This window comes from Phytophthora ramorum (assembly GCF_020800215.1).
Source record: "Phytophthora ramorum isolate Pr-102 chromosome Unknown Phyram_PR-102_s0007, whole genome shotgun sequence".
Classification (NCBI taxonomy): domain Eukaryota; phylum Oomycota; class Peronosporomycetes; order Peronosporales; family Peronosporaceae; genus Phytophthora; species Phytophthora ramorum.
In genome coordinates this window covers 2,131,664-2,156,790 of record NW_027150653.1, presented here as the reverse complement: position 1 = coordinate 2,156,790, position 25,127 = coordinate 2,131,664, and the positions used below count along the sequence as shown (strand labels likewise).

General features: G+C 54.6%; 11 protein-coding genes across 11 annotated transcripts; 5 read left to right on the top strand and 6 right to left on the bottom strand.

The window, feature by feature from the left end:
- On the bottom strand, positions 1-498 carry KRP23_8696 (uncharacterized protein; the record flags this gene model as incomplete). The annotated part of the gene is made up of 1 exon (XM_067894168.1): positions 1-498. The coding sequence occupies one exon, from the start codon at positions 496-498 to the stop codon at positions 1-3; it is 498 nt and encodes a 165-aa protein (XP_067743628.1).
- Positions 499-2,589: 2,091 nt separating this feature from the next.
- On the top strand, positions 2,590-4,126 carry KRP23_8695 (uncharacterized protein; the record flags this gene model as incomplete). The annotated part of the gene is made up of 3 exons (XM_067894167.1): positions 2,590-3,045; positions 3,122-3,277; positions 3,344-4,126. 3 exons carry the CDS (start codon positions 2,590-2,592, stop codon positions 4,124-4,126), a joined length of 1,395 nt encoding a protein of 464 aa, XP_067743627.1.
- A 139-nt stretch (positions 4,127-4,265) lies between these two features.
- Positions 4,266-9,054, bottom strand: KRP23_8694 (Myotubularin-related protein 2; the record flags this gene model as incomplete). The annotated part of the gene is made up of 3 exons (XM_067894166.1): positions 4,266-5,786; positions 5,884-6,074; positions 7,038-9,054. The coding sequence occupies 3 exons, from the start codon at positions 9,052-9,054 to the stop codon at positions 4,266-4,268; spliced, it is 3,729 nt and encodes a 1,242-aa protein (XP_067743626.1).
- Positions 9,055-9,156: 102 nt separating this feature from the next.
- KRP23_8693 (Inversin) lies at positions 9,157-10,895 on the top strand (the record flags this gene model as incomplete). The annotated part of the gene is made up of 5 exons (XM_067894165.1): positions 9,157-9,249; positions 9,307-9,875; positions 9,967-10,327; positions 10,407-10,686; positions 10,753-10,895. The coding sequence occupies 5 exons, from the start codon at positions 9,157-9,159 to the stop codon at positions 10,893-10,895; spliced, it is 1,446 nt and encodes a 481-aa protein (XP_067743625.1).
- A 69-nt stretch (positions 10,896-10,964) lies between these two features.
- On the bottom strand, positions 10,965-12,194 carry KRP23_8692 (Holocytochrome c-type synthase; the record flags this gene model as incomplete). Its single annotated transcript, XM_067894164.1, has 1 exon — positions 10,965-12,194. The coding sequence occupies one exon, from the start codon at positions 12,192-12,194 to the stop codon at positions 10,965-10,967; it is 1,230 nt and encodes a 409-aa protein (XP_067743624.1).
- Positions 12,195-12,342: 148 nt separating this feature from the next.
- Positions 12,343-13,546, top strand: KRP23_8691 (40S ribosomal protein S6; the record flags this gene model as incomplete). The annotated part of the gene is made up of 4 exons (XM_067894162.1): positions 12,343-12,363; positions 12,434-12,504; positions 12,686-13,340; positions 13,463-13,546. 4 exons carry the CDS (start codon positions 12,343-12,345, stop codon positions 13,544-13,546), a joined length of 831 nt encoding a protein of 276 aa, XP_067743623.1.
- A 559-nt stretch (positions 13,547-14,105) lies between these two features.
- KRP23_8690 (uncharacterized protein) lies at positions 14,106-16,694 on the bottom strand (the record flags this gene model as incomplete). Its single annotated transcript, XM_067894161.1, has 2 exons — positions 14,106-16,376; positions 16,461-16,694. The coding sequence occupies 2 exons, from the start codon at positions 16,692-16,694 to the stop codon at positions 14,106-14,108; spliced, it is 2,505 nt and encodes an 834-aa protein (XP_067743622.1).
- A 927-nt stretch (positions 16,695-17,621) lies between these two features.
- Positions 17,622-18,545, top strand: KRP23_8689 (uncharacterized protein; the record flags this gene model as incomplete). The annotated part of the gene is made up of 1 exon (XM_067894160.1): positions 17,622-18,545. One exon carries the CDS (start codon positions 17,622-17,624, stop codon positions 18,543-18,545), a length of 924 nt encoding a protein of 307 aa, XP_067743621.1.
- Positions 18,546-19,890: 1,345 nt separating this feature from the next.
- On the top strand, positions 19,891-20,916 carry KRP23_8688 (E3 ubiquitin-protein ligase Su(dx); the record flags this gene model as incomplete). The annotated part of the gene is made up of 5 exons (XM_067894159.1): positions 19,891-20,029; positions 20,095-20,122; positions 20,188-20,302; positions 20,379-20,479; positions 20,574-20,916. 5 exons carry the CDS (start codon positions 19,891-19,893, stop codon positions 20,914-20,916), a joined length of 726 nt encoding a protein of 241 aa, XP_067743620.1.
- Positions 20,917-21,076: 160 nt separating this feature from the next.
- On the bottom strand, positions 21,077-22,228 carry KRP23_8687 (uncharacterized protein; the record flags this gene model as incomplete). Its single annotated transcript, XM_067894158.1, has 2 exons — positions 21,077-22,118; positions 22,185-22,228. The coding sequence occupies 2 exons, from the start codon at positions 22,226-22,228 to the stop codon at positions 21,077-21,079; spliced, it is 1,086 nt and encodes a 361-aa protein (XP_067743619.1).
- A 391-nt stretch (positions 22,229-22,619) lies between these two features.
- On the bottom strand, positions 22,620-25,020 carry KRP23_8686 (RNA cytosine-C(5)-methyltransferase NSUN2; the record flags this gene model as incomplete). Its single annotated transcript, XM_067894157.1, has 3 exons — positions 22,620-22,872; positions 22,972-24,696; positions 24,773-25,020. The coding sequence occupies 3 exons, from the start codon at positions 25,018-25,020 to the stop codon at positions 22,620-22,622; spliced, it is 2,226 nt and encodes a 741-aa protein (XP_067743618.1).
- Positions 25,021-25,127: the final 107 nt, after the last annotated feature.

The following is a 25,127-nucleotide window of genomic DNA, read 5'->3' as shown; positions in this document are numbered from 1 at the left end:
CTAGTACACGGCGCTGAAAGACCACTCGACGTTGCTCGCGTCCAGCACTCGGGACTCGAGGCCGAACTCGGCGAACGACTTCGCGTGCTTCAAGCTGTGCGCAGTAGTGTCGGCTTTGGAGGATTCCTCACTGGGCTGCACCTTAGTACTTGGCTGCTGCTCCGCCTCGGCGGACTGCGGCTCTTGCTGCGCCGCCGGCTCCTCGCGGATTTCTTGCTCTTGCAGTCGCTGACGCTCGTCCACCGCGTCTTTCATGGCGCGGATGGTGTGGTTGACCTTCTGCAGATACACCATGTTGGACTTGCAGTCCACGGAGCAGAAGCCCGAGTGCTGGCTCAGCGTCTTGAGGTAGATGAGCTCGCAGTTGTTGCACTTCTCGCGCTTGCTGTCCCAGTGCGCGAGGCGGCGAGGCGTGGAGGTGGCCACTTCCTCGGGCGAGGTGGGCGAGGTCGGTGTGGAGCCCATACTGGTCTCGAACTTCTGCAGACACGCGTCCATTGCGGTGGTCGTAAGGTGGGTGGGGTAATGGAGGCACTTGAGCGACAGACGGTAAATCCAAGAGTGAGGTTAATAGTACGTGTAGCGCTCCGCTCGGGGAGAGCTCGGCTCTCGAGCTCAACCACCATCTGCTCCAGAGCGCATCCCTTGCCCCAGTCCTGGCTACAGGCTCTGTGCGCAGCAATGGGGCACAGCGGCAACCACTGCTGCAGACTGTGGTGAACACCGAGATTGGACAGTGCTGCGGTAAAAATACGAGCTGAGAAGTGCTCGTGATCCCCGATGCGTTGGAGCAGGGTTCCTGCTCAGGCGCTGCTGCTGCTGCTGCTGCTCCAGCTCGAACGATGAAATCGAGTGCATGTACCTTCGAGCCGCGGCTGTTTCGTTGAAGGCAAACGGTTCGTCGACTTGACGGGAAAACGAACCCTCCATAATCACAATCTCTTTGCAATGGCGGGCTCGAGTAAGGCCCACGCAAGGTGACCAAAGAGATCCGCTACACGTACATGTAGCACGGTCGTGCTCTGGATGCTCTCAATATTTGTAGAGGTTACAGTTTTCCGGCGAAAATGGATCAAGATGTGTGGAATGCTCTTCAAGAGCTTTGAAGCGAAGTTTAAGGGCCTTGCTTGCACTGTTTGCCGAGCAGCGCCTGCCCGCCAGCAGTCCGCCAGCGAGGATGAACCGGGATTCTCACCACATCAATGCAGCATGCTCCGGTTTTCTGGGCGCCGCCGGGAAAGCTCTCGCCCGAGACAGCTCGCGATCTGGCAACGCTTTCGATCACTGGAGCCAAATCTTTTGACAAAACAATCCCGGAACACGGCGAACACTGCTTGCAATGACCGTGACGAAGCCACTTGAGCTGCGTCGATCCAAATCATTTCCGCAGCTGCAGCCGGAGCAGCGCTTCCTGGAGATCTGCTGGGCCGAGCAAGAGCGCAGGCGGCTAGGGTGGATCAGGGCCGGCACCATCTTCTCGCTATCTCGACCCGCGGTTTTCTCCGGCAGACAGCGCTCTGGTCCTGCCTCTCCGAGATTAAACGCATGAGAGAATCGCCGCAGTCGTCAATTGCGTGCTAGCCAACGCCCTCTGCTTTCCTGGTGCTGGGCATGTCGCGCTGGGAGCCGGGCGTGTGTGCACATGGCAAAACGGAGCGGAAGATCGCCACTGTGCCTGTCCTTCTTGCTCGTCAACAGATACGGCGCGCAAAGGCATGACAATCCCGCGTCAGGTCGGCGAGTCGGCGTTTGTTGCAGCCTGCCAGTCCACACCAATGGTATTGTCAAGTAGGCATTGCAGTGCATTGTTAAGTGCAGGTTCGAATACAGTACTTGCGAATGTTATTTGCGTGTTAATAAATACTTTAAAGTACAGTGTACTGCGCCATGCTGGAAGGAATTAATAGCGGTGCCGCAGGCTGCAATGGAGCGGACACCTCTTTTCAAAATTCCTGGACATCGTCTTGCCCTTCTGCTTGGGCAGCTGGCGCGAAACAAACTGCACCGCACACGCCGCGGGAGCAGATCCCCAGCGCGAGGATCGGCAGCACTCCACAGCGAGATTCACACTCAATGCGAGTTCCAAGCAAACTGCTTCACCCAAGGTGAATCCTCTCAAAAGTGTCTCCACAATCCCATCCCCGCTACAGTTTTTTTGCTGACAGTGCGGTTCGATCAAGCAGCGGGGGGTCGCGGTTGGTTGCAAAGCTGAGCTTAACGTGCTCGCTTGTGAGAATGCCTCCATGACTCCTCGGCACCTTTATGCCGCACTAAGCTTGTGTTGTGTCCTGTGGTCATGCCTCCTCGACACCTTTATGCTGCGCTAAGCTTGTGTTGTGTCCTGCTGTCAATCTCGCGCTCTAATCTGTGACGTGTGGAACTCGACTGTCGAGCACCGAAATGACTAAAAATATACTACTACAGTAATGATGGCTTCACTTCGGTCGATAAGATACTATTTTGATTGACAAGCTTCACGAGTGCTGTCTATTGATAGCGCGCTAAGGCTAACTTAGGACTGCGCGGCATGGTGCCCTGAGCGATTTGAAGGCGAGGCATTTTCCAACCTCCTTCGGGTGAGCGACGACCATGAACGTGTGGGCTCTTGATAACGAGCCCGTAGCATCGCGGCCTCAAAGAAAGAAAACGTGCTTCGCCAACGAAGTGGAGGTGGTGTCGACGTCTGGCTGGGGGGACAACACGCTGTCCCAGCGGAGAAAGCAACAAGGAAAAGTGGAGTTCCTGGTGGAAGATCAGCAGACCAGCGATGATGATGAGGACGAAGACGACCACCGCAAAGGATTTTCGGGTGTTCCCAAAGCGACAAGCCTGAAAACCAATGAGATCAGCACTGCTGACATTGTCGACCGTGCAGTTGACGCTCATGAACTTGCTCCGACGTCGAGCTCCAAACAAGAGCGACAACTTCCAAGGGAACAGACCCATGCGAAATCGAATCTAGATATCACTGTGCATCATCTCGTTCGCGAATTTCTGCTCATGCACAGTCACGAAGATGTTGTCAAGATACTCGACCATGAGCGCGTAAGTTGAGCATGCATCTAGTACGTTGCTGACTAATCCAGAGCGTTTACTGACATCGATCGCCATGTCTACCCAGCCGATGCCGATGCTTGGTGCCGCAGATATTAAGCAGCTGAGTCGACGTTTGGTCGGCAAAGAAGAAAGTAGGGTCGACTCTACTTCGCTGTTGGAGCGATTCCTTGTGTGCTCGAACGAAGCCAAGCTGAAGGCAAGAGCAAAGCGAGGCACAAAAGTGAGTTCGAGATTATAGAGTCATCACATGAGTGTGTATTGACTCGTTCGTTTGTTGCTTGATAAGGATCGATCTGCGACAACAGAGAAGAAATCACGCACCAAGTCATCGCCAAGTGGCAGACAAAAGCCGGTGCTGAACGTGATAACTAGCAACTTGGATAGAATTGCTGTTACAGCTGCCAACACTACTCCGCTTGGCGGCGATCAAACAGTCTGCGACTACAATCGTCTGGGCCATCCAGGCTCCACACCACACCATCAGACTCACGGGGCCGTAATTGGTGAGCCAGGATCGACGCCAATGGCGCGCGCGAAGGACTTGCGCCGCTTAGGATTCGAGGCTCTCGACGACGATGGCGAGAAAGCACCTAATTCGGCTTTCACGAACGGAACGAAAGGTGACGAAGATATTGAAAATGCAAGTACGGACCATATTTCACAATATGCCCTTCGAAAACGCACCTCCAAGACTGGCTTAAAACGCGTGCAGTTGGGAGACCCAGGAAGTACCCCTACAAAAGAGTACATCTTCTTCAGAGAAACTCCGCCATCGTTCGTGACGGAAACTATCGAAGACGCAGTTGAAGTATTCGAGAAGTTGGGCAGCGATCCAGAATTCGTGAAGCAAGCGGCGGTCGTTGATCGATATATTGAGCTGCGGAGCAGCGAAGTCTCGAAGTACTCAGTCGGCCAGGCAGTTGATGGGCTCGGGCCACAGTCGAACGTCAGAGGCGTGGTGTCCAAGATTTACGGCAGTCGTTTGTGTGGAACAGCAGGCCCAGGCACTATCATTCTCGACACAACCCCTGAGAGATCTACAGCAGACAGCGATTCCTGCTTCGGGTAGCAGGATAAGTCAATCACTCTGAAAACAAGTTGCATCGTGGTACAGGGCCAACCTCAATCTCCCTGTTGTGGTCCAATTCCTACGTTGGTACAATTTACTTTCTCCGATCTCTAGGAGTTGTTGATGATGGCACATCTCCTTAACTACCGTTCTCTTCGCTTTGTGCACGCTGGCGACTGCTTCGGCTGAGGCCAAAGATACTCAGCTTTGATGCCCTCTGTGTGTACGACCCACTGGCGGTCCGAGTCCGCTTAGAGCTCTCGATGTCTTCTTCTCCCGAAGAGAGACTAATCGTCGGTACTTCGTGGTCGTTGCCATCCTCAGCGATAGTGGAAGTTATGGGCGTCGCCAGGAGGTCTAGTGCTGGCGGATCTTTAATACGTTGGGCTTCACGACGAGGGGTTTGCTGCGGGGTTCGATGTTGTTGGCCGCCCTCGTTGTCGTTGTCAGCTTGGCTGGCGTTGTCACTGCTGCTGCCTTGCGAGCTCGACGGGCCGTGGTAGATCAAACTACACGCCCACTGGCACTTGTAAAACTTCGGATGCCACTGGAAGAAGTAGTTGTCCCATAGACGAATCATTTTGCAGCTCACCCAGGGCCAGATAGGGCCGTCGTACATCTCGTAATTATCGTTTGAGTACAGCGACGGCTTCATCAGCACAGGTGTCCACACGGATACACTGTTGTACTTCACCTCGTTCACGTCTCGCTGGAGTCGTGAATCATACATGAATGTTCCGTAAAGACCTGAGGTCATCGTGTTCGCCAAGTGTAATAGGAAGCGCTCGTTGAACTCAAATGAGCGGGGATATTGACGTTGCATCTGCCACACGGCGTCGATAAATTGGAACATGATGGGCGAGGCCTTGTTGCGATGTGGGTCTCGATTACGGTCCCCTGACGTCCGCTCACTGAACTTGTGACCAAACGCGCACCAATCCTTCTCCACAAGGCACGAAAATCCGGCTATGGTTCGGTAGTATGGATCGATCATCAGCTGCGCTAGAGCACACAACTGTGACGTTCGGTCCCAGCCGTCACTGCAATGCACAAGTGCGGACGCACCCTCCAGCTCCAGCACACGCGCGATCTTCAGCGCACCATCCAGCACTAGACGCACATGATCCAACCACCTTGTGGACTCCACGTTCGATAGATACGCACGGTCGGTGTCATCGATACCGCCAGGAAGAAACAGCTTCATCAGTCCCATAAATGAAGATTGCATCCGATACATGTTCGCGATGTTCAAATGGTGGACAACGGCGCCTGGGTAGTCCTGCGGCGTCTCAACGCCACCCTTACCCATGAGCCGATTACCAGTGGATGCCTTCGGCTTACGGGCATCAAATATGTAGATAGGCCGAGACGATACTGATGACTGGGACTGGTTCTTGATAATATCCGGTAGTCGACGGTACACCCCCACAAGCAACTGGTCAGAGACGTTTGAGGTACCAGAGAGCAAATTGCCAAGTAGAGGCTGGCTTGAGCGAGTCAGGACACATCGGTTACGGCGATGATAGTACGTTATCACCGGCAGTCTGTTCTTCGCTCGGAAATCAGCTACCTTGGCCAATGTTGCGGAGTTCATCGAGGCGGGAAGGAGCAACTTCGATGGATACGACTTGCAAATGTTGCCTCTGTCGTTCTTGTAAAACTGTAGGGCATAACAGCGACAAAGCAAGTGAAATACAGTTAGAGGATGAGCTTTCGAGACCACCAAAGTTGTGTTCACAAGATCAAACCACTTGTACCTTCAGGAACGGTGAAACCGCATGATCACCCCCAATTTGTCGTTTGAACTCACGTTCGTCGATGAACAAATTCCATCCATTCTGATCAGAGGGGACATTTCCAATCGAATACGAAAAAGCAAAAGATCCACTAAGTTCACGAGGGATCGCCAAAATCCGATCCGGACGAAGAACCGGTGACGCAGCATAAGCTGGAATCCGTGAGACACCGTGAGATGAATTGAAGGCTGGCTCCTTGCCTTCATGTAAAGTGGACTCTCCGGCGTCTCCATCAGGTGGCGTGTCGCTGCCGTTAACTACGCTCGGCAGCGGGCCAAGTCCAGGAGAGGACGTCCGTGTCGGACTGCCCCGTTCAACGATAGTATATCGCTGGGAAGCATCTGCCATTTTTGCGATTGTTGCACGCAGTTTATGCGTATGGTCATCTGAAACAGAGGGATGAGTATCCAGTTGGAATCGCATCACGCGGATATCCTTACAACTGATCGATATAATCGAAGCAGAACCTGCCATCCCTGCGTAGTATGTGCGTCCAGATTTTGTACGTCGGCCACCAGGATAGAGAAGCTGTACCTGCGTAATAGTGAACAGCGGAATATACGCGATTCCACCTTGTCCTCCACATCGTGGTTGCACTTGAACACGATCGAATGGTGTAAAAATCACCCGAAAATTTGTCACCGCCACTGAACCGCGAATACGCCCCCAAACCAGAGTTGACTCGTACGTCTCGCTAGCCGGACCAATAAGTAGTGTCGCTTGAAGCTCCGTTCCCTTTGCCACCACCTCTCGGGGAAGAAGCGGCACATGAATCGACTGAAGAATCGAAGAATCAATAGAACTACCTCCCCCAGTATCACGAGTCAGACCCAGCTCTGATTCAATAGATGTGGCCGTGTCCGCAGAGAAGGTAGTGCTCGGCTCTTGAGGCGTAGGTGAACACAGGTTGTCCGGCACAGGGGATATTGGCAGTTCAGGTCGCACAGGGAGCGACATGGCACCACGGGAAGCAAACCCGCGCATACGATCCAAGTTTGTGGATCGGCAACTATCCATTGCCTGTTTAAACTGCTCTCGTTCGTCATCATTCGCGAATTTCAACTCCAGCGATTGGTTTCCCTGCCCGCCATTGAACACGATAAGACGTGCCATACCTTCTGACGATCCAAACACGAAGGATTGTACAGAGTCGCAATGGAATGACCAAAAGCGATGCATGAAAACAGACTTCGCTCGCACGATGCGTTGGCGACAATCTAGCTCCAGAGTATACCTGTCCAGCACTGGGTTTGCTTTAGTAAACCCAAAAGTGCGGCGAAGGCCTGTGCCCTCTTTTGCACCCATCTCATATACTGCGAAGCGCAACACAGCTGCAGATAGCTTCGCCTCGCTGTTCATCTGCACCTCTGCAGATTCAAGCTGAGCACGCTCGTCCACGATATCACTGTCGTCAAAGGCTTTTTTCGATCGCATGCTGCCCGAATGATCACTGCCATTGCTTGCAGCGTCCGCAACACCGATTCTGACCTCATCCGGACCAAAGGTATTGCAGCGCTTCATATCCGGGGATCCCGATGACGAATCAGGAGATGCAACAGACTGCAGGCTGGTGAGATCGAAACTGGCTGATCGCGAAAACTTGGAGCGCCGTTTTTTTCTTCGTGGGCGAGTCGAATCGTTGTCATTTGAGCTATCGGTAGGTTTTGACACGGAGATGCTCAATGACGATCCAGTCTGTGCGACTCCTGCCGAGGCTTCCCCATTTTCAATGTCTGCCCGGCCATTTCCTGCACTCCCCTCTTGCTGCCCATCAAGTCCCTCGTCAATTTCCTCGTTTGTGTGCCTGCTCCTAGAAGGAGCTGACGCCACGCTACTTAGTCGACCCCTCCGAGAGGTGAATGATCGAAGGTCCGGACTGTAGTTTTCAGAGTCACCCTCGCTGTCACCTCTTGTCTTCTTTTTTCGGGGTAGTCTGTCACTCACATGCATCGCACGCAAGTGGCCACTAAACCAGGGCTTATTCTTACTCATCGATGGAGATGGGGCAGAAGTTATCGATGAATGCCGGTGACGTCGCCTTGAAGTGGAAGGCGTTGAGCTCGAGGCAGTGTATTGTTCGTCACCACCATCGGCGTCTTCTTCATCAGGGCCACTTGGAACGGGTTCTGGGGATGACATTGACGAGTGAGGGCGCGTCATCACCGACAGATTTCCATCACTCGTGCTTGACGCAGGCACCGGACTATTGCTGTAAGTGGATAAAGTACGTGGTTTCTCCTCGATCGTAATTTCACCCATACTGCCGCGATGCACCGAGAGGTCTTGGTCTTGACCTTTTGCCAGCTCCATCGCATCGAAGTAGCGGTCCAACGCCTTCTGAAACCACTGCGCACAGGGATCACATGTCCGCACAGCCTCATCTCGATATCCAAAACTCGTCGGCAGCACCACGTTCTTCGACGAGCACTTGGGGCAGAACGCATACCCGCACGCTGCACAATTTTTGCTGCGATGGAACGGGTTGAACGACTTGCCGCATCCACTACACGCAGAGTTATAGCGTACATCTGCACGAGGCACCGGTACGCCCGGCCCTCCATTGGTCAAAGGGCAGCTGTCCGAGCGCGGTACAAGTGGTGGGGTCATTACCACCGAGCCGGCAGACGAGAACGGCGGCTCGTTGTCAGTGCCCTGTTGCTGGCGGTCCATCTGCTGCCCTGCCTTCAGCAGCATCTTGAGCTGCAGCTCCTCCACGATGCGAGTAGCCGTCTGCAGCGCCGTGGCTGCCGCCTCCAGCTCTTCTTCGTCCAGCGGTCGATCGGCGTTCTCTTCTTCCTCTTCTTCTTCCTCTTCTTCTTCTTCCTCCTCTTCTTCCGCGTCGTCATCGTCGTCATCCGCCGCCACGGGGCGAATCACCACACGCAAAGGCGTCGCTTCCCCGGCGCTGGCGCGTCTTTCGAGCTCCTGGAACTCCTCCTGCGTCTCCTCCACCTCCTCGTCGTCCTCCTCCTGGCGCGGCAGACTCTTTCGCCGCACACCATCGCCGGTCACTGCCTCCTCCACCATTGAGGACGAGAAGGCGCGCACCAGCAGCGCCGCCATGCGCTTCGGGTCGCGCAGCACAGCCAGACGCGCCGCCTCGTCGTCCAGGGACTTGGCCGACGACAGCATCGTCGCTCCTGCGTCGATTAATTTGTGTGGCGGAATGGTTCGGGGAATTTGGCAAGAGTGATGGTCGAAAATAAATGAGTCAAGTTGAACTTTTTTGAGCAAATGACAGAGCAGGAGCAGGAGGAGGAACGCCGGCGGTTGGTGTATCTGCGGCACCATCGGGAGCAGATCCAACAGCGCTACCGACGGGAGGCGGTAGGCACGGAGCGTCATCATTGATAGACCGAGTTTCCACTGACGATTGCGGTGCAGGAGCGACGTGGAGAGGAGCTGGTGACCGATGTTGCCGCCATGAAGGCCCGGCGGGACGATGCCCGCGCTGCAAAGAGCAAGACACCGAGTGATGGGGAATTTCAGGCGACGCACAGCCTGCCAGGTATCTACGCGCGGTTCGATGACCTTGGAGGGGACGAGCTGCAGATGCTGGCGACTCGCTACGGCGGCCAGAGGCCGTTCAATACACGGGGCAAGTACCATGCGCGGTATATGAAGGACGCGTACCCGATCGCTGGCTCACAGTTGAAGCTTGAGAAGGAGCACGAGATGCACGTTGCAGCCAAGAAGAAGTTGCTGCTCTCCGATGCATCGTCACTAGTTGAAAGGAGCTCCTTTGGTGCCACGAGGAAAGGTGGCGGCTTAGAACGGACACTCGGACCGTCCAAACTGGACCATTTTGTGGAGAAACTCACGACTGTGTTGAACGGCGAACAGGAGCAGGTGAGCCGGTCGGAGGCGGAGCGAAAAATTCGGCTGTGTGCCGTAAAACATCGCGAGGGAATGGAGCAGTTCTGGAGACTGATGCGCACTGCTCCTATTAAACGGTGAGGTTCACTTTAGGGCTTGGAGGTCGTTTGGTACGAACTAACACGTGCTGGTTGTTCTGCTACTCCATCTACCGGTATGTACATGTAGAGAAGTGATTGCATGGCTGAAGTTTCACTCGTTTCTGGATGTGAACATACCCGTGCGACTTGTTCCAAATCCCAGTAACGACGTCGTTGCTGTATGCGAAGACAGAACATTGGGGGTTACGCCACTTATGGCTGCGTGCCGGTCCTTGTGCGTTGACCTCGTACGGTGTCTGCTGGAACATGGGGCAGTCGTGTGGCTTGCTACTGCTAATGGAGACGCAGCAATTCATTTCCTGTGGAGAGATTGGGCGCTGGGTACTACAGCCACGGTGAGAGAGATTACAGCGCTGATGCTACGGACTCAGCGTGTTCAAGATATTCTTGTGGCCCTGATCGCACAGGGAGCCGATGTCAATGCCCAGGTATAGAGCCACCGCACGAACCTTACGTTCCACCGCAACATCACCGACTTACGTTGTTATTTGAATGCCTCATTGCTAGAATGCATTTGGAGAAACAGCGCTGCAGTTTTGCGCTCGGTATGGTCTGCAAGACTGCGCAAAGTTACTTTTACTGCACGGCGCCGATGCTTTTATTCGTGATCGAAAGGGGAAATCGGCCGTACACTACGCAAAGGATAATGACTTTAAGGATCTGCATCGATTGCTCTCGCACTACAACACCGTTGAACTAGTACGAGCCGAAGAGAAAGAATGTCGCGAGACAACTGCTCTGCTTAACCGAAAACGTGGAGCATTGGCGGCCACTTGGTCGAAAACGCGTAAGTGTCAGCTCGCAATCAATCCCACATACGGTTGACGTTACTTTGCTGCTGTTGCATGAACAGCGGAGGACTTCTTCACCAAGCTGAAGGTCGAACAGGAGCGTTCTGGTCATCTGCGGAACCAATTCGTTGACTGCAGAGGGCAAGTGATCGTATGCACGGACGAGGACGAGTGGCAGCTACCAAGTACTTCTACTAAGAAATAGAGGCAACACGGAATGGCATAAAAATCGTCTAGAGTGGGTATTTAGCTTCCTATGTTCTCCATGGCATGCTTATTTCTTGGCCAGGGACTCGCGCACGGCCTGCTCCTGCATAGCGCTAGCACCACGTTCCTGGAACTGCTCCAAGCTGCTGTTCATGGCCTCGAAGGCAGCCTCAACTGCTGTCTCATCGCCACCCTCAAGCGCCTTGGTAAACGCAGAAGCCTGTGGTGGGCAGATGATGCGGCCCATGCAGAGCTGCAGAGCCATTGCCGCCTGCGAGCACTGCACTTCGTTGCTGCAGGTCCTGATCTCCTGCATGCAGCTCTTGCACGTGTCCTTAATCTTAGCAAACGTCTGCTCAACCTCCTCCACGGTCAACGGCACCGGAGCATCTTTTTCCTCCTGAGTACGCTCCACCAACGCGGAACGAGCAGTGATATCGGGGCCCTTCAGTCCGTTCAAGAAGCCCATAACCGGGAATTTGATGCGATCCACGAGAGCGCCAACCGAGTCCACAGCGGGACGCGCGTACATGGAGATACTCTTGACCTTGTCGGCCGAGTGAAGCTCCGGTACCTCATCCTCCGCAGACCTGTCGTCGTCGAAGTAGTAGTCGATCACATAGCGGACCTGCGTGTTGTCGCCACGCTGCACGGTCCAGTCGTGACGGTCAAAGGGCTTGCCGTATCCGAGCACGTTCTTAACCCACGCAATGGGCGTGAGCTTGTCTGGGCGGCCGCAGAACTTGAGCAATTTGGAGCTCTCGAGGTCCGGGTGGCACACCTTCTCGTAGTGCTCCACCTGCGCCCAGGCGCGCTCGTTCATGTTGTTGTGGATGGAGACAATGGCCGTCACGTCGCCCTCGTGCACATCTTCGCCCTTGCCCTTGCGTCGGAGCGCGTTGAAGAACATTTGCTCTGACGGGTACAGCCACGTGCCTTCGGTGCCGCCCTTGGGTATCGTGGACTGCACGCGCTCCTGCGGCAACGGGTAGCGCTGCTCATCGTTCGGGTCCTGGTTCGGATTGTACGGCATCATGTTGGTGGGGTCAATGCGCTGACCGTAGACGTTGTAGACCTCCGCGCTTCCCTTGCCATCCTTCACGACGGGGCAACCGCCAGCCATGGCGTCGGCCACCACCGGCTTCTTGTCGTGCTGCACGGGGCAGTCCTCGATCTTAGGGCCGTCATGCTGCACGGGGCATCCTTCAGGCGCCGTCTTCGTGGAGTCGTGCTGCACTGGACAGCTGCCCTGCTTGGTCTTGTCCGCGGCAGCGGGAGTGCTCACTTGATTGCCCATGTTGCTTGGATTGCAATGTGAGCTCTTCGCAAAGGTGTCCAAACGAGCGGTGGCGACGCGTACCGAAACTAGCACTATTATCTGCTACCGAAACTAGCACTAGTTTCGGATCCCGATATTAATGACGAAAATATATATCTATACAATTATGAAGATGCGGGAAAAACTTGTCTGATTAATGTGTGTAGCATAGCTCAACTGACGTTTTCCAAAGAGCAGGCACTTGGTTGGCCGTGAAGGCTGCCTGTGAGCGTTGGTGGTGGGGCTTTCAATCCAGTCGCTACTACCATTGTCCTTATTGTCTTGTGAGGTACGAAAGCGGATCTGTTCGCGCGCTTTTCTTCTGTAGCTGCTGGCAGTCAAATTGGAGGCTGCCGTTGTGTCAATCGCGTAGCGGGGACGCGTAGCTACCCGTCGATGACTCTGCCAGCAGCAAACAGCCCCCAATTACTTGGTGTAACGCGAAATTAACGAAGTCGTGATTCGTGCAGATTCTCCACCATGAAGCTCAACATTGCTAACCCCCTGACGGGTGCCCAGAAGGTGCTCGAAGTCGATGACGAGCACAAGCTCCGCGCGTTCTACGACAAGCGTATCTCCCAGGAGGTTGAGGGCGAGGTGCTCGGCGACGAGTTCAAGGGCTTCATCTTCCGCGTGTCGGGCGGTAACGACAAGCAGGGTTTCCCCATGAAGCAGGGCGTCCTGTCCAACGGCCGTGCCCGTCTTCTGCTCGCCAAGGGCAAGACGTGCTACCGTCCCCGCCGCAAGGGTGAGCGCAAGCGCAAGTCGGTGCGCGGCTGCATCGTCGGCCCGGACCTTTCGGTGCTCAACCTGGTGGTCGTCAAGGCCGGCGAGGCTGACGTCCCCGGCCTGACCGACGTGCAGATCCCGCGTCGTCTTGGCCCCAAGCGTGCCTCGAACATCCGCAAGCTGTTCAACCTGACCAAGGAGGACGACGTGCGTAAGTACGTGATCCGTCGCAAGTTCGACTCCAAGACGGGCAAGAAGAACGACAAGGCCCCCAAGATCCAGCGTCTTGTGACCCCCCGCACGCTCCACCACAAGCGCCAGATTGCCCTCAAGAAGGTGCAGCAGCGCGAGAAGGTGCAGCGCGAGGCCGCCGAGTACAACCGTCTCCACGCTCAGGTGCGTCCCTGTCCTTACCAGTTTTGTGTTCGTTGAGAGGTGTTTCTGGTACGTGAAACTGACTTTATGAATGCGCGGATGTTGGATCTATCCTGCTCCTTTTTCGCCTTATGGCACTGCAGCGCGTTAAGGAGCAGAAGGACCGTCGTGCCAGCGAGATCGCCAAGCGTCGCAGCAGCCGCAAGGCCTCGTCGGTCAAGGCGTAAGCTGCAACACGCTAGCGGCTCGGGAGCCCTGGGCTCACGCCTCACCTTTTGAAAGGTGAACGGTCCTGGGGCATCTCTCCTCTGCAAAACGTGTTGTTCCCTGCGCTCTGTCGGACGCCTAGCGTTTTGATGTGGCGTGGGTTCGAATAACGGAACAAGACAAAAGGCAATATACAATGCTCCATTTGGCAAACAAACCACTTCTATTCGTCCTTTCATTCAATCTGCATGTTCGCCGAGTCTTTTGCCTTGAAAGTTTGAGACCATGTGAATGAATATAAGAAGGGAAACGCTTGAGGTCAACCATGTTTTGTGTATTTTCTCATCTGGTCTTATGAACTGAAGCAAAGCACTACCTACCGTTCGACGTGAGGAGTTTGGCATCCAAGGTGTGCAGGTGAGCTTAATAATGAACGCGTCTCCCGACGTTGTGTATTCTTACGGACCGACAGAGGAGCCACAAGCAAACATGAGCTGGGCTGGCTTCTTCTCTGCCCACATTGAGATCAACCCGTAGGCTGGTGACGTTTGGACGATTCATATATTCCCGAGATCGTCATCACCGTCCTCCTCGCATGTGGTGGCCGGGGCCTCCGTGCTGCATACCGCCAGGGCCATACCGCTCCATGGCGCCACCTCCTCGGCCGCCCATCATGGGGACACCGCCACCTCGGCCTCCCATCATGGGACCATTGTTATAAATAAGACCAGGGCTGTTGGCCGGCGCTGGCTGAACATGAGCGTAATGGCAGTTGCCACCGTGTTTGCAGCCCATTGGCGAGGCAAAATACCTGCAGGGCAGCGTGCCTCGGTTCTTCTTTTGCGGCCGCTTCATTGACTGCGGTGCGTCGGGCATTCCACCGTTCTGGGGAGCGCCCATAGCGTCCGCTTTCCGCTTGCCAGGCATGAAGGGCCCTCCCGGGCCTTGCTGAGGCGGATACTGCTGCGGGTATTGGCGATCGTAGCCCACACCAGGGCCCATATCGCCATACTGCTGCTGCTGCTGACTACCGTAAGGACTATACGATGGCGGAGGACCACCAGCATTAGGCGGCGCTTGAAAGCGTCCGCGACGATACTGATCCACAATTTCAAACACACGAGCATCTGGAATACGGTTGCCGTGGCGCTGCGCCTCATCGAGCACCTGCGGCACCACGTCAGGGTTATCCAGCAAAAGCGAGACCGTGTTCTCCTGAAGCGGACCCAGCGCCTCCCGCAGCTTGCGGTCTTCCTCAGGGTCGTGACGACTATTGTACTGATCGTAGCCCGGAGCCTGGTTGTACCCTCCAGAAGGATATCCCTCTCGAGAGTAGTCAGGTGGGCCTGTCGAAGTTGGCGGGGCCATCATCGGAGCAGAAGATGGCGGAAGATTGTTAGGCTCGCTTTCGACCACATCACTCAACGGAATCTCCAACGGTGGTCCGCGGTGAGGCTCGTTGACGCGTTCCCACTCCTTAGGACTGTGAATCGGCATCTCACCAGCTAACACTTCATACTCGTCCACATGACGTCGACGACTGTCTTGAACGTGCATCTCGTCCGTCACGGCGTTGTTGTTTATACGCGTTGCCACTGCTTCAGGAAGACGAACGAATGCTGGCGTAGTCCACTCGCGTGACTTCGAAGCTGCCACAGCAGGCGGCACTTTGTGATGCTGAGCAAGAAGCGCATGTCGCTCGTTGGCATGCTCGCGAAGCTTGGCATCCTTGAAGGACTGGTCATCGTGACGCGGGTCGTACGGCACAAGGTCGCGCCAGGACTCGATAAGCTTCACCTTGACAAGCTCGTCGCCGTTTTCATCTGCCCAGCGAATGCGTTTGCGCTCTTTCGAGGTCGTACTCGACGAAACAGCCTTGAAGCTCTGAATAGTGGGAAGGGGCATCGAGAGCGTATCGTCCACGCTGCTCGTCGCCGAGACAGAGCTCTCGCTTGCACTGCTAGACACCGTCGACTGCGAGTCCTCCATCTTCGAATCGTTCTGGCCACTACCGTCAGTGTCCTTGCTGCTGGCTGAAGTACTCTTCTTCTTCTCCACAGCAGCAGCGGCAGCGGCGTCCTTGACTGACTTGCGCTGCATTAAGTTTCCAATCAAGTCACTAGACTTTGACACTGCGCTGCCACCGCCAAAAGGAAGCCGTTCTAACCGCTTGATCGTGCGCTTCTTCAGAACCTTCGACTGCTTAGCAGGCACTGAAGTACTAGCACCCGCGTTAGACGCGGTCGAAGCCGCTTGCTTTGGAGAAGCAGTCGTTGATGAAGGCGACTTGCTTGTGCTGGGAGTCGAGCTCTGGATCTTGTCTTTCGCTGCCGACGGCTGTGCTGAGGGTTTTTCTTTTTCAGTAAACTTGCTACGCCAAAACTTGAGAAGATCCTGAGCTGCGCGCTTGACACGCTCTTCGCGAGCATTCTTGCGCAACTTGACGATAGGCTCATTGATACGTGCTTCCGTAATACTACTTAATTGCAACGGTAGAGTTTGCAGCACTTCTAACAGTAGAACCAACAAGTCGTTGTGTTGCCAGGTGACTGCGGAATCGACCCAAGCACGAGCGAGGCGCAACCCGCCGGTCTTCTCAAAGGCACCAGCGCAAGCGTGAGCAAGCTTGGCGTCACTTGCCGTGGAGGTAGCACGAAGCACAACAAGGCCTAGTGTTTGTTCGGGTTCAGTCTTGCAGCTTGGCAAAACCTTAAGAAAAGTGGTGAGGTTTGAAATGGACGACACGCGGAGCTCGCCATCTACGAGAGACAGCAGTGATGCCTCGGCGCTTGAGGGCGTCAGTCTGGAGCTGTTGCTGCGACTCACCATGTTCTGAAGCACGTTCGGTACCTGGTAACACAATAGACAGCAATACAACACCGTTAGAGCTAAAATCTCACGGAGGATCGCACGGTGCATACATCAAAGACTCACCGATTGATCCGCTGGAAGCTTCACGGGCGCTGGAGCCGGAACTTGCTGCTGCTTGATAAACTGCATATTGGTCGGCGGTGGCATGGACATCGGCTGGGACATCATGCTTTGCAGCCCGAAGTCCGGCTGAGCTTGTGCGTGCATCAATGTCTGCTGCGGGACTGGTAGCGCTCCACCGAACTGCGCGTTGTCCAGCAGGCTCGTGAAGCTCGCTCGCTCCATGTTGACGTTCATGTTCTACATCCAGATAAGTTTACACACGTGCTAGTGAGTCATTTCGTTCCAACACGTTCCAGAGCTGCTTGCCGATGGCAAACACCACATCACTCGACGTCTCCCCTCCCATCAGAAGATCTTATCCCTCCTTGGGTGAGCTCGACAGGCACGAAGCCTCAGTCATTGCACCACCTTCGGGCGTGAATCAACCACAAATGTCACGAGGAAGACCTCTCTATCACTCAAGTTGAAGCAGCATGGGCCGCATCGATTTCGAGGAGCCCAGGGAGGGCGGGGGAGGCAGCGACCAAGAGATGCGAGTGCATGTGGTGGGTGCAAATGTGCAATGGCGGCAATGCGAGTGCCTCATGCTACACCAGCAGCATTCTATACCTTATACTACAATTGACTGGGATCTTTACCTTGAGCGAATGTGCTGACAGATGTGAATGGGTTCAGGAACCGACAGCGAGTCGTCGCAATTGAGAGCGACGGGCAAACTGCGCCGAGAAGCGGAAAGCCAGAGACACGCAGCGACGGACAGCGAACGACGTGTAACGCGACGGACAGACGGCCGGTCGACTGACTGAGGGACGAGTCGGAATGCAAAGGAAACAGGCGGCGCGGGCTGACAGGAGCGACAAGAGCAATAACCACTCGCTCGCTGTACTTAGAGGGCCGGGCGCTTCTTGGGGCGGCTTCTTCTTTGAGAATGTATGGGGAGTTTCTCGCAAGTTTTCTCTCAGAAAAAAGGGGGAAGAAGGCGGCCACTGGCTCGACGGTTCACAACGGACCGGCCGCACGGTCCGGTTACCTCACGTGAGTGACATGCGACATGGAGAAGAGTGATGGCGCTTCAACCCTCTTGAAACCGATAGCGACATTGAAGTGATTGTCAACGGGCACCACTCCGGGATACGGACACTTACTGCGAAGGCTGTAGTGATGGCGGCAAGCTCTCGGGGAGACGAAGTGCAGCCTCTCCTTGTCCACGAGGTTATTGTCATAAGCAGCGACGACGAAAGTGACGGTGACGAGGACGAGGACACGATAGGGACCAACCGTTCGGGGCCTTTGCACTGGTCGGAGGTGATCGACCGACTGCTGCTGCTGGCTGAGCACCGCGACCTGCGAAGAGATGGGTCAATTCTAACGAAACTGCTGCAGGATCTGGGCATTCCACAGTCGAGGGGCGTAAAGCTCGCGATACACGGCGTCTGCAACAAGCTAGCGAAGCTGCTGGCGTTTTGTCGTGACCATCCTCGGCGCCTTCGTGCGTGTGAGGACTTAGTCGCTGTCATCTGCAAGGTACTGAGCCTCGCACAGACTGTTCCCATGCAGGGACATGGGCCGTTCTTGATTAAGGAGGAGATGGCGGGTCACCGGACAACGACGATGCAGAGAGTGTGCCAGCTCATGGAACCGTGGATCGCTCAGCTATTGGCGGATGGTGGGAACAGAGAGAACGCGATCAGCGCCACTATATCGCGGTTGGAGACAACGGGCAACGACTGCACCCGCGATATTAAAGATCTACATGAGGCCATGGCCATGAACGATCGGGAGAAGGAGAACATCGCACAGGAGTGGGTGAACATTTTAGCACACTGTCGAACGAAGGCCCAACAAGAAGACCGTACGCCTAGCGAGACTGAGAGTAAGCTGAGGGATTTCCATGAAGCTTTCTACTCGAGCCCGCATGTTCAAGCGAGGTTTGTCGATACCAAGAAGGCGCATCGGGCTCTGGCCCACCGGGCACATGAGATGGAACTGCGTCGGGAATTTTACCGAGCTGCATTGCACCTTACGTGCCTGGTGAATAAATTGCCGAGTTTGACTGGTCTGGACGCAGGAAGTGACGAGTGGTGAACGTAGGATATCTAACTAAGCCTATGAGTGCGTGATAATGAATTGTTCTGAACGTGTTGCACGTATTTGTGTTTATTCGCCACGACTGCAAGGATAAATTGAAGGTAAGGCCTGCAGCTGTTGTTTTGAACGCTCTAACGACTTGTGCTTATCTTTTGCTGCGATAACGTCTTGATATTTTGCAGTGGCCCGAAGGAGAGGGAAAACATCAACAGCAGCGGAGGCTCGTATTTGTTGCTTCCGTTTGCGTGCCCGCAGCAACATTTGAGTACGCTCCGGATGGGCACCCCACGTATCTGCTTGGCGTCGAAGCAGCACATTTCGTCTAACCCGACGAAAGGCTTCAGTGGTCAGGATGAGCTGTTGCTGTTTTGCTGCAGCATTGAGCATCTTTCTAACGTGTTGTCTGTATCGTCCCCAGCGCAGTCTCCAGAGAAAGCAGCGAGCAGCGCGTTGCATTGTTAATCGAGCCTCCCAACGCCTTAGTCGATTCATGAAGCGCTTACTTGTGGCCTGCAGCATGATTGCAGCTCGTTCGCGTCGTTTGACGAGCTTGCGATGGCATCGATAACCTCTCTGGATTGCGACTGCAGATTTGCGCTGCCTCCGTCGTTCACGCGCTAGCTCCATCGCTTTCTCTAATGTGGCTGCGTGCTCGAACAGTTCTCGTCGAAGTCGGAGCACGTACAATCTGTCGTGCATACCTCGGAAGTAACGTTGGATATGCGTTGCTGACTGGTGCCAACGACGCAGCGTGCGTTCTTGTGCAAGCAGTTGAACTCGAGTCCGCTCTTCTACAACATCCCCGAAGCCTTGGAGCTCTTGATGTGTCCACATCCGTCGGTGGCGATTGATCGGATCTTCGTCCGCGACCGGAGATCGATCGGGCAGATACATCAGGGGCCGAGCAGCAAGAAATCGAGTCCAAGCATCGTCGCCGTCTTGAAAGATTTTAGCTGATGGGTCTCGCCGCATGTACGTGGGAGTATACAACGCTAGATCGAATGGATTCTCCAGACCCATCGCGACTGCATGATCGTTTCTTTTGCCGCGGCTGTGGTTAACATGATGGCTCACTTGGCTTCGTGTTGGCATTTTCAAGACGGCGTTAGCGTTCCCTTTAGGCAACTTTGTGTGGTTATCTTGCAAGCCAAACAGACATCAGCCGTGAGCTCGTATTTTTAGTGGGATCCGGATATGGCAAGCGGGGACGATGGCGAGATGGTTTACAATAGCTCGGCAGAAGTCTTATCCTGCCGTTCACATCCACGTCGACATCCTTTATACAACAGAGCAGACCCGAGCAGCTCGTTTCAGATTTTGAGCGTGCACTACATTTTCCGTGATGAACCGCGCCACGCACGCAGGCTTCTGCGCTTTCGATGAACGCAATGCTGGAGGCAGATTCCAGACGCAGGCAGAACTTCGGCGCTTCAAGCACGTGGTAGCGTATACGGCTGCAGGAGTCGACTGCGGCGAGAAAGGTATGGCGGTTGCTGGAATTGTGATTGATCCAGCGCTGACGCTTTTGATTCCCGTCGATTCACAGTCGATGAGCTCCAGGATGGCAGTCCAACGTAAGTGATTCCGTCTATCATGAAGGAAAATTGAAACTGATACGTTTTGTTGGCTCCTTTTCTAGGAAGACGCGAAGTGAAACACTAAGCACGTTTGCAAGACGAATGCGCGAGGAGCGATCCGCCCACGAAGTCCGAATCGCGCATATGAATCGCCGGATCACCGACTACCACAACCGAGTACGCGTCAAGTTTGGAAACAGTGCTCTCTTCTTGACTATGCGTCGAGCTCATTGTTTGGTGCCTGCCACACTAGGAAAGCGATCGACTCCACGCAACTACCGCGACAACTAACTTTCCTGCAATGCACCCGAGGACCCAAAATATCTCGCCAGGTACCTCGATTCGGATTCGTGAGTAAGTGTTCTCCAAAGCTTGCAGCACATATTTCCATGATGAAGGAGGAAACACTAACACTCCTTGTTGAATGTACTTTGCTGCGTGAAACCAGTCCCAAGCCTCCTAACGTCCTAACCATGGCGAAAAGGCTGCCTTCGGAGACACCTCGTAGTGAGCATGATGCAATGCCGTGGAAGTCCACAGCAAGACTGGACTTTTCCAACCAAGAAGCTCGAGACTTGTATTGCGAAGCGCTCCTTCGGTATATCTGCCAACAGAAAGAGGACGCTGCAACGGATGTGTCTCCAATGAATCCAGAAGCAGATACAGCAAGTACAGCCCCGTTACCAGTCGGCTGGGAGGAGAAGACGGACGCCAAGGGCCGATTATTCTTTGTTGACCATATCAACCGCGTCACAACCTGGGAAGACCCGCGTAAGAATCTTCAATCATAACCTCGTTCCAATTTCACTCGTTTAACTTCGTTCAAAACCATCACGCTCCAAGTGGTTAAGTTTATCCTTAAGCTTAGCAGTACCCAACAGCCCAGGTTTACGCACTGCTGTTTCTTCAAGGCTCAAGCATGCATGTTGTCAAATTACCAGGTTAACTCCCCTACTTGGCCTCATCAATTGGGCCCATTCTGTCATCGTACTGAGGCAGGTGCTCAATCACGTCTTTGCTGCGCTCCACGGCATTTTGGAGCGCGACACGATCGTACGCGCGCATCCACGCAGATGCAGGCTTGCTCCCCATAACAGTAAAGCGTCGGACATTTCCGCTCATGCCCAGGATAGTGTTCGACGCGGTAGATGCCAAAGCAGCAACATTGGCTTGGTTGCGGGCGATCATCCGCTTCTCGTGGGGGTCATTGGATCCATGGTTGCTCGAAAATGCATCTAGGGTCATTCGAGCCAGGTTGGACAGCTCTTCAGCCTTCATGCGCGCGTCCTTGAGTCTCGCGGCTGCAACAGAAACCTCTTTTTGAGCCTCCTTGACATCGTCAATAGTGTGGCGGCGTCGGATTGCGAGATCAGTAGGCATTGCTTGCGAGCCTCCAGAAGAGATCAGCACCAGGTCGGCCGGATCCACGTCATCGTCGTTTAGCTGCTGCAGGATGAGATGCACGCGGTCGTGCGAATCACGACGAGCCTGAAGTCGCGCAAGCAAATATTTCGTGATCAACTCGCCTGCGTGTTCCGGTGTTGCTGGCTCCGTTGTCGACTTCATCTTTGTGCTTGCCATCGTGTTGCTCGGAGGATACACCATTCTTCCGTGAAGGCCTGGTGCCTTGGGCGCCGCTTCAAGGCCCAGCGTCTGACGCACTCGGCGCAAATCTAACTCCAACGATTGGATCCCGTCTTCTGAGCATTTTTTCGAGTCGCTTTCCAAAGACTGGGGCGGCTTCTGCGTGAAAGCACGAATGGTGACGCAGTTCGCTGCAACGTCTTCGTAGATGCACAGATCCAGCGTCTCATTCACACGCCAAAACAGTTTGGAACCATCGTACAGCAGTCGCCTCATTTGTCCCGCAAACTTTGCCCCATCACCGGCTTTTGAGCTCTTGCCCAAGCCAAGTGAAGCTTGATGAAGCGGCGAGAAGTTCACGTGGTCCATGAGCTTCTGCGCAGAGCGCACCGAGATTTTACACACCTCACTGCATCAACCGACACGTACGAAGTTAGAATTGCTGATCAAAAGTACAGAAGTGTAAACATCGTACCATGTGAACGTCGGCGTATCAAGGTGATCGGGCAATCTGATCATCTCGGCTGATGAAGTTGCGTTCCGCTCCATGTCGATAGCAGCCCGACTGCACTTGCTCTGTTTCTTCAGTGCACCCAACGCCCTCAAGATGGAGATATCGATCTCGTGTGAGACTTGAGCAGAAATAAACTGCGGAAGGAAGACGGCGGGTGAGCACCATGGCTATTCCTGCTCACCATTCGCACCAAAAGGAGCTGTCAAAATTAGCAGGGAACAATGCTGGTAATATCAAACCGTTAGTATCAAAGCTTCATCAAAGAAAGTTTACATGTGACATATGTGCTAGTTGGTCGCATGAATTTCAGCCATGAAGTTGTTGGAGCACGATCTATCTCTCCGGGAACTTCGACCCGCTTGAAGTAAGAGAGGGTGGTTCCTTGACCTATCCGTCTTAGACGGCCGGTGTAGCATCAGCCTCAGCCTCCTTTTCCTCCGGCTTCTCAACCTCCTCCTCCTTTTTCTCGTCACGGGCAGCTCGCTCCTCATCCTTCACCTTCTTGGCCTCCAGTACAGCCTCGTGCACAGCCGGGTTGTAGATCTTCATCTCTTTCATCGTTCCCAGCAGCACGGCCACATCCGCCTTGGCAGCCATCATGTTAATAGAGTTACGTCCTCGCCACACGACCACGTTCATCACCTTCGTCCTGTGAATAATAAAAAAACTGTTAGTTAAGCAACGACACCCTCGGCAAGCAACACGCGAGTTTCAAGTTGAAACTTTTAATGCAGGTGCCAATACGTACTCGATAGCCGACTGTCCGGGACGGTTAAGAGAGCAGACAATGCTACCGATTGGAGCATCTTCAAAGTACTTGCGAGAAGCCAGCTCAAACTCGTCGAAATCCAGTAGGTCACCAAGCCTCTCCAGCATCATCTGAAAGTCCTTCGTAGACACCTTGGCCTTGCGTTGGTTCATGAAAGGCAGGATATGCGGCAGACCAGCCTGGCACACGCGGTAAACCTTGCCACCCTCCTTGGTCTCGTTGCGCTCAAACATCTTCAGTCCAGCATAAACGACCTTGAGCTTCTTGCGCTTCATCTCTTCCAGCAGAGCCATCGTGATGCTCTCAGTCACAAAAGTGACGGATTTTGCGTCCTCTGATCGTGTGATAAGCTGCGCAGCCGAGAAGGTAGGGCTCACATCGTAGTACTCGCGCACGTTGGACCAGTTGTCGGCACTGAAAGCCACGTAGACCTCACCCTTATTGTTGCGACGATCATCGCGGCGGTTTCTCCGAGGCTTAGCCTCATCAGGTGCAGTCTTCTGCTCCACAGGTTCAACCTTGATGTCGCTAGCAGTGGCATCACTCGAAGGTGCTGCATCTCCCTTTGGAGCCGATTCCTCCTTTTCGGTTTTTACCGTTGGCTCTTCAGATTTAATCGTGGACTCAGCCTTGACAGTCGCCTCCACTTCTTCCTTATCATCCGGAGTCGGAGCCACCTTCTTCAGCAAGCAGATAAAAAACCCGCCCGTGTTCTCATCTTGGGGCAAGCAGCGCATGCATCTGTCCAGGTGAAGGGTGTCAGCCTCTTCCGCCGTTGGTGGGAACATGGTGGCCCGAATCTTGTCCTTCTTCTTCTCCTCCGTGTTCTTCACAACGTAGTCATCGAAAGACGTGTATTCTGTCAGCGTCGAGTCCAGCACCTTCCAAGTACTGATGCCAGGACGGCGCTTTAGCAGCGGTAGCGTGTTCGACACGTCCACAAGTTCCAGCGACCCTTTGCTCCAACGCAGCAGGTCGGCCACCACAGCCTCGTTCTCCAGCGGGTTGAACGTGCATGTCGAGTAGCACATGTTACCGCCAACCTTGAGCAACGCCGCGCCGCGCTTGGCAATTTGCAGCTGCAGCGGGTGCAAAGCAATTCCGTTCTTCGCACTCCAGTTCTTCCAGATAAGCGGGTTCTTGCGCAGGGTACCATCACCACTGCACGGCGCATCGCACAAAACGCGGTCGAACACCCCCTCTTTTTCTGTTCCGTCCTTGCCGAGGAACGGGATGTTTTGGGCTTCGTGGCACGTGACCAGCAGAGCAGGCGAGCTGATACGCTTCGACTGGTGCACGAGCATGTAAGCACGCTTGAGGTCCACGTCATTGGCCACTACGACACCGGTGGGGGTCTTGCCTGTTGCGAACTCCTGCGAGTGCAGCGACTCGAGCAACTGCGACGTCTTGGAGCCAGGGGCAGCGCACATGTCCAGCACCTTGTGGTGCGGCTCCACGCCCAGCACAAGGGGCGGGATCATGCTCACCGCCTCCTGGCGAGTGATGCTGCCACTGTTCGAAAGCTCCACGAGCCACGACTGGAACTCCTTCAGGATCGGCAGCTTGCGCACACGCCGACGCTCCACCGACCACGTGAAGCCGCGGCTGTCAGGGTACCAGGGCATGGGACTAATGGGCTCCACGGGCTCGTCGTCTACCACGAGGCCATCGAACTTGAAATCCTGTTCAATATGTTCGCGAATGCTGCCAAGACATTCGCCAAAACTTCGTTAGAACTCTAATTCACAACAACTTCAGCTGCAGATGGCAGGCAACTCACCGGTCAGCGAACGGGCAGGAGCTGTTGATGCGGAAGGTCGTGGGCAGCGGCGTGGCCAGCGCCTTTTTGAAGGCGTCCCAATCCGCGTCCGGCACGATGTTCTGCGCCTTGTAGTACGCATTGAAGTTGTCGTTCTCGTACACCCAATCCGCGAACTTGTCGGCACGCCAGTCCTCCGTCTTGCCGACGGCGCGCGGCTTCTTGTTGCCGCGGCCACCGCCTCGTCCGTTGTGCGATCGCTTGCCCATTGCTGCTGCTGATAGAGGAATGCTGAGTATCACTGGCTACGAGCAAAAGTAGGTTTATGGGTACCATTTTTGGGACTAACGTACCCATTTGTTCTATGCGGTGGTCG